This window comes from Quercus suber, unplaced genomic scaffold, assembly GCF_002906115.3.
Source record: "Quercus suber isolate HL8 unplaced genomic scaffold, Cork oak 2.0 scaffold_470, whole genome shotgun sequence".
NCBI classification, from domain to species: Eukaryota; Viridiplantae; Streptophyta; class Magnoliopsida; order Fagales; family Fagaceae; genus Quercus; species Quercus suber.
The window spans coordinates 598,684-606,531 of record NW_027069921.1 but is presented as its reverse complement, the minus strand read 5'-3'; the positions used below and the strand labels follow the sequence as shown (position 1 = coordinate 606,531).

At 32.3% G+C, this 7,848-nt stretch overlaps 1 protein-coding gene across 1 annotated transcript; it reads left to right on the top strand.

Moving 5' to 3' along the window:
* Positions 1-5,438: 5,438 nt before the first annotated feature.
* Positions 5,439-6,293, top strand: LOC111996334 (probable jasmonic acid carboxyl methyltransferase 2). Its single transcript, XM_024028292.2, has 2 exons — positions 5,439-5,668; positions 5,792-6,293. Exons 1-2 carry the CDS (start codon positions 5,453-5,455, stop codon positions 6,152-6,154), a joined length of 579 nt encoding a protein of 192 aa, XP_023884060.2. The 5' UTR covers positions 5,439-5,452; the 3' UTR covers positions 6,155-6,293.
* The last annotated feature ends 1,555 nt before the right edge of the window (positions 6,294-7,848 follow it).

Below are 7,848 nucleotides of genomic sequence, written 5' to 3'. Positions count from 1 at the left end.
GATCAAGTAACATTTAATTAAACGGATCAAACAAATCAAAGGGGTTTCGTGAGTTGGACACAAACACGATACATTTACTAACGGATTAGTTGTGTCAATCCAAATATGACACAAAATCATTAAACTTATAACCTACTAACTTCGTGTCTTTTTAGTAAGGCTGTAAACGAGCTGAGTTTTGTCAAATAGTGCATGTTCAAGGTTGGCTCGTTAGAAAAAGTCAAAAGCTTAAACTTGGCTTGAGCTTGTGACAAGCCTAAGAATGGTGTTTGAGCTTGAGCTCATGGAAAAGCTAAAAAGCTTGAGCTTGACTTGGCTTGGCTTGATTAATTAGTCAAGCCAAGCTCAAGCTTCACATTAAGCTCAAACTCGAGCTCAAGTCAAGTTTTTAAGCTTGAGATCTAAAAAAATTATATTTTCAAATGCTTAAATCTCCAAAATTAAGAAAAAAAAAAGTAGACTTTAATTATCATGCATTTGATCACAATATTATCGACTTAACCACAAATCAGCGGCCATATCAAGAAGTAAGATTATAAAAAGCAACAAGAGCATATATACAAAACGGTGACAAAGGGGAAAACTGATAAAACTTTGTAAAGGAAAAACCATTACAAAGTTACATACCTTAACTAAGGTAATCCACTATAAAAGAGTTTACAATTTTCATTAAAATTTAATGCAATTTCTTTATTGCTCCGAGTACCTTTCTACTTCATGAACTTCTTATGTGTTGATGTTTGACAGTCTCTCTGTTCATTGGCACGTTTGTGATGTTGGTTTTGTATCTCAAATTGTCACATGAAAAGCATCTGCGTGCACATGTTTTGTCAAGATCAACGCTTTCTACTTTTTTGTCAAGTATACTTTGAGTGCAAAGACTTAAATACAGTATTTAGGTGTTGTTCCTTAGGTTTTCCTTTTAAGATTTACAAAGAGGATTTTTTCTCATAGGATGGAAGTATATTTTTTAATTAAGTAGCTACATGACTGAATCTTAAAGGGGAACCTTTCTACTTCATGAACTTCTTATGTTGATGTTTGACAGTCTCTCTGTTCATTGGTACGTTTGTGATGTTGGTTTTGTATCTCAAATTGTCACATGAAAAGCATCTGCGTGCACATGTTTTGTCAAGATCAACGCTTTCTACTTTTTTGTCAAGTATACTTTGAGTGCAAGACTTAGATACAGTATTTAGGTGTTGTTCCTTAGGTTTTCCTTTTAAGATTTTACAAAGAGGATTTTTTCTCATAGGATGGAAGTATATTTTTTAATTAAGTAGCTACATGACTGAATCTTAAGAGGGGAACCTTTCTACTTCATGAACTTCTTATGTTGATGTTTGACAGTCTCTCTGTTCATTGGTACGTTTGTGATGTTGGTTTTGTATCTCAAATTGTCACATGAAAAGCATCTGCGTGCACATGTTTTGTCAAGATCAACGCTTTCTACTTTTTTGTCAAGTATACTTTGAGTGCAAGACTTAGGTACAGTATTTAGGTGCTGTTCCTTAGGTTTCCCTTTTAAGATTTATCAAGTGGATTTTTTCTCATGGGATGGAAGTATATTTTTTAATTAAGTAGTTACATGACTGAATCTTAAGAGGGGAACTTAAGGAACAGCACCTAAGGTACTGTAACTAGGTTTTGTCCATACTTTGAACCTTCTCTTCTCACTGTCATGTCAAGATCAACACTTCCCAAATCATCAAAGCCTCTTAAGTAGACATGGCAAATGGGCGGGTCAGGTTGGGTCAATCAGGTTGCAGGTTAAAAAATGAGTCATTTTAAGTAGGTTATATCAAGTTGCAGGGGTTGGGTCAAGTTAACCTGTATTCTTCACCATGATTTTTTTTTTTTTTTTTTTAATAATAAAAAACACATGTATTTGCTATTTGAAAGTCATGCAAAAAATTACTTGATGTAAAATGCATTATTTTGAATTCACTACTAATATCAAGAATGAGCTCAGTTAAACTTATTGCTACTTATTCAATAATTTCAAAATTATACAAATCCCAACATTACTAACTAAAACAAAATAACACAAAGATAAGTAAAACAAATACATTAGTTTTATTTTTACACAATATCAACATCCCAAAATATAAAACAAAATTACAAATGACTTATGTGATAACTCATTTGACAAAGAATAAAAACATATAAGAAATTTACAATCTTGAAAATTAATTTTATAATATATTATCAATTGTGGTTGGCACTCTATTTCAATTTGAGAATATATATTAAAGTTTGATTATTTACTTATTTATACATGGTCTTTTTTTATGAATATCATATTATTGTTACGCAACACACACTCTAGGAAATATCATAATTTATTTTAAAAAACCGTTTATTTGGATATAAATTGTTAAAAAATAGGTCTGAGCATTCATAATTTATGCCAATTTGATATTTTGGCTTCACTATTTTCACACTTATGAATGTTTCTCACACGTGTCTATAATTTTAAATTTATATATTTTTAACTCTACTGTAACCAAATTATCTTGGTATGTACTTTATTATTTGATATCTAAAAATCTTTACTCATTACAGAATACTCAACCATTCATCTTTCTATTTATTTGTATGCAATTATGTAAATGTCACTATTGTTTTCTTAAAACTCACAACAAACAATTAAACCAATATTGTCTTTATTTTATTTTATTACCAAAAAGAAGTTTTAAAAAATGGTTTGGGTCATGGGTCGGGTTGACTCGCAAAAAAAAAACGGGTCAGATCACGGGTCAACCCGTTTTGCTTCGGCTAAAAAATATCGAGTTCGAATTGGGTATTTTTTGGGTCAAGCTGGGTCGGGTCAGAAAATTCTGACCCATTTTGTCATGTCTACTCTCAAGGCAACCTTAGGGTTTGTTTGGTTTGAGCAAAAAAGTTGTTATTTTATATTTATTTTCAGTTTTTGTGGAACCCAGCACTAAAAAACTTGTTTGATTTTGTATTTGTATTCAGATTTCATTTTTAGTATAAAAAAATAGGATTTGAATACAAAAAATAAATACAATTTTTTGTGTTTTCATTTTCTTGAAAATGAATACAGTGGCATTTTCGTAAAAAAATCAAATCTTTGGGTCTCTCTCTCTCTCTCTCTCTCTCTCTCTCTATTTGTTGGTGGTTGTCATAAAAAAAAATGAAGGGTAAGACAAAGTAGAAAATGATACCAAACAAAAAAATAAATGGAAACAAAAAATGAGTACAAGATTTGAGTATAGAAAATAAAAATAGAAAAAGAATACAACCTCAACACAAACCAAACAAGCCCTTCGTAGTCCACTTATTTTCAAATTGCCATGCTTCAGAAACATTTATGGGATTACGTTATCTGTTTGGTACGATTTGGTTTTTTCTTTTTTTTACTTTTTGAAAATGATTGGTTAGGAAAAGATGTACCTTTAAAAAATGTGGCTTAAAAAAGCCATGCTTCAAAAAGATACAGTTCAAAACAAGCTCCACATCCTTGAGCACCTAAAAATAACAATATTTAGCCACCTTGGTTTTTGTTGTACAACACCCTCTACACTTCCTACTGAGTATACATCTAGCAAGTAATTCATTCAATATAGTAGTCTAGTTGTAGGTTTCAATTAATTCAACTAGTAAAGTTCATTGTTGTTAAACAAAAGATTTAGGACTCAACTCTTGCCTTTACTAAAAACAGATTAATATCTTGATCTAATGATAAATAACTATTAGCATGCATCAAACATCATAGGTTGAAATACTATCATGCAAAAGGGTTTTAGCAAATGGCGGCACATTAAGGATTGTAATATTCCCCCTTGATTGTATTAGGGATGTTATAAATAAATAGAAAATAAAACATAATTACTATTTCATATTATGTTTTTCTTTTTTCTTTTTTACAAACGAGAATATCTAAATATTTTCAAGTATATAGGGAGGAATTTCATGGCAGTGGCCTCAAGGTGCAGGCAAGAGGTTTCGAACTCAGATCTCATGTATATTATAAGGCCTTAAGAACTACTAAGCTAACCTCTTGGGTTTATATTAAGTACTTATTAAGTAGAAAAGAAAATGTCATTTTTCTTTGATTAATGGATAATTCCACCAAAAATCAGATTGCATTCGATTGTTCATTTCATCCACAAAAAAAATAAATAAATCCTTCCTTCATTTTCCCTTCCATTTTACGTGAAATGGAGAGAATTTTAATCTGATTTGTGATGCTCATACGAAGTGCTAAGTAATTTTTACTATTTGTAGAAGGACAAAGTTTAGCTACAAAATCGATTGTAGCCTTAGGCTACAAACTCACTTAATATCTTTTTATTGGAGGTGAATTTTGACAAATCCACCATTGGATTACATCTTCTTCTTATATCCTTCATGTTTGCAAAATTTTAAGAAAATTAAAGATCAATAGCTATGTCATCAATAAATTTTTAAATTGCAAGTTTTTGTAATTTAAAATTATGCATAAAATATAAGATTATAGATTATATAGTAAATAATATCCGATTGACACAAAAATTGTCATGTGTATTAAGAATGTAAAGAACATATAATTCAACGGTTAGATTTTCAAAATATGCAGTAATATTTATTTTATTGAGTGAGTTTGTAGCCTAAGGCTACAACAAATTTTGGAATTTTTTTTCTAAATAACAATAAATATTAAAAAATTTAGTTAGTTGTCACGTTATAAAAAATTTTTGAAAACTAGCATCTCGAGTGTCTAAAACTCGAGTTCCAAGATAAAAATCAATTTTTTGAGGCTTGATTTGTAAAAAAATCCAAGTGAAAATCGAGTTTTAAAAACTCGAGTTTGTAAAACGCCGCTATAGAGCTTAAAAACGTCACTACAGGGCTTAAAAATGGAGTTATAAAAAATTTAGCAGAAAAACGCCACTATAGGGCTTTAAAACGTCAGTATAGGGCATAAAAACGCCACTATAGGGCTCACTAAACCTGGTATTGAACACTTACGAAAAAATTTTGCAGGAAAACGCCGCTATAGGGCTTTAAAACGTCACTATAAGACTTAAAAACGCCACTATAGGGCGATAAAACTAAAATTTTTTTTGCATGGAACTCGAGTTTCTAAAACTCGAGATTTATGATGGATCTCGGTTTTCTAAAACTCGAGATGCCTAGTTTCCTTTATAGTTTCACGCGTTATCTAACTAACCAAATACTCCTCTTACCCATGATTATTCTGCACATTCCCCCCAAATTTTGTAGCTAAACTTTGTCCTTTGTAGAATATGAGAATAAATTGTCACATTTAAACAAATAATTATCAATTTCATAATGCACACAAAATGTACAGGTGAGAAAATTCATACTCAAATTTTCATAATTCATTTTGGTAATGGCATTTTCTCTCTTTTCTTTAAATTTATTTTTATTTTATAATTATTAGGTTCCTCAAGGAATAAACAATAATAAGGGGAACATATACATGGGGAAGACAAGCCCTCACAATGTATTTGAGGCATACTTGGAGCAATTTCAGAGTGATTTCTCACTTTTACTTCGCTCTCGTGTTGATGAAATAAAACTTGGAGGGCAGATGATTCTAACCTTTATGGGTAGGAGTATCAAAGATCCCACTAGTAGAGATTGTTGCCTCATTTGGGAGCTGCTAGCAAAGTGTCTCCTTGACATGGCTGCTGAAGTTAGTTCTTTAACCTTTTGATAATTAAAATTTAAAATTAATTCTTCTAATTAAGGGATAATTTTTTGTTTTGTTATCTCACTTAAAAAGTAAAAAATAATGGCCACAATTTTATGTGTATAGGGGCTAATTGAAGAGGCTGATATCGATACGTTCAATATGCCTTTCTACACACCTTTCATCGAAGAAGTAAAAACCATTGTTAAAAAAGAGGGATCCTTTGTTATTGATCGACTGGAAACATTTGAAGTCAATTGGGATGCCAATGACAACGAGGAAAACCAAAATCACGTGTTTGACAAGTTTACATGTGGACAAAATGTGTCACATAGCATTAGAGCGGTTTCAGAATCCTTGCTTGCTGATCACTTTGGAGAGGCAATTATAGATGATTTATTTGAGAGGTACGTAGAGCGTATTGGTGAGCATCTTGCCATGGAGAAGATAAAGAATTTCAACATCGTAATTTCAATGGCAAGGAAATGAATAAATCCATGAAACTATGTATCTTGAATAAATAAGATGCAAATTGGGACGCATCATCTTGTTGGACTAGTTACCAGATGTTATGCTTTTGCCTAGTCTAGCTTTGTTTTTAATAAATTGTTTCTTGCACGCTTGTAGCTATGCCATGAGTCTATGACTCGTCATAGTAAACTAAGTGTTGTATTTTATGTGTATATGGCTGGGTACTGTGTAGTCAATACCATATATTTTATGTGTGTATGATTTTGCCGAGTTTACCTTGTGATCATTGTAAGTTGTTTCAGTGTTAAATTAGTGTTCTTAATGCTTATTTCCAAGCAATGACTCTAAAAAAAAGTGGTCAACTGTCTTGAGAAGAAAGGGAAAGGCAATGTTTGCTGAGTTCCTACTGATTGTGAGTAATGGGGAGTCGCAAGAACTGTGGTACAATTAACCAATCCTTTTATAAATTAAAAAAAAAAATTATTAAAAAAAAAAAAAAACACCTTATTACATAAGATTTCTACTTAAAAGTTGTTCGGGGGCCTTTTTTCAGTGCTCGGCCACGTGATGTCCGTTGGAGGGGTGATCTTGCTAGACCCGGGTCGGTATGGGGAGTTGCATCCGGAACTCAACATTGGGCCACGTGGTCCAATGGCTACCGGCGTACTTTTAAGCCTACAAAACCATCAAAGCCAAAGTCTAAGAATCATGATAATGGTTGAATAAATATTTAATATGTGTTTGATATAATAGCTATTAGGACATATGTGTTTTCACTTGTTAAGAACATATGTCACTTATTTATGTAAATTGGCTAATCCTTTAACAAAACGCACTCTACTTGTAATTGGGTAGTTTTAGGTGTTTTTAATACTTCAAGAAATAAGGTTTCAAGGTCAAGTGTTGAAGTCATCAAGTCTGTCCAAGAAAAAGCAAGCTGAAGTGCAATTTTATTAAAGCTCGACACCTTCTCGATAGCTACCTCGACACCTGCTATCTGTCGAGATTTATAATTTCAGATTTTCTGATCTGATTTTCTTGGGATCTGTGAATATGCTTTTGGTTCTTCTTTTCATCTAACCCTAAACAGATAAAATGATTGTTTTAAGAGCCGTCAAGTGTGACACAAGTTGCAAAAGCATTGAGCAATCTCTGTTCAAGCAAATTGTGATCAAAAGACAAAGTTCTTGACCTAGTTCATCTTCTTTGAAGAAGTTGCTGTGTATTTGCACCATAGAGTTTTGTGACTGAGCATTTTCCTGATCTTCATCGTGTAGGATGAACTGAAGAACTTTACAGCTAACCTTTCTTCCTTAAGTTGGTATTTTGAAGTCGTGTACTGGGATCCGCGCATTGGTTAGTCACGTATTTGGGAGCCGTGCATTAAAAGGGGGAACTGTCACTACAAATCAAGTCCAATTGGGTATTAGGATAAGGGTTCAACTGTAGGTTGGTAAGGTACTTGGGATTCCTTTACTTGTAACCGCTTGATTTGATAATAGTGGAGTTTCGGGAGTGGTGACCTGAAAATCACCTGGTGGGATTTTTGCCGCGAGGTTTTTCCCCATTCGTAAACAAATCACCGTGTCATTTAATTTCCGCTGCATATTTAGTTTGTGGTGATTTATTTATGCTTCCACGCAATTGCATGATAAATTGATTAATTAATAACTTGGCTAATTAGTTAATTGGTTTAATCATAAGGGGTCATT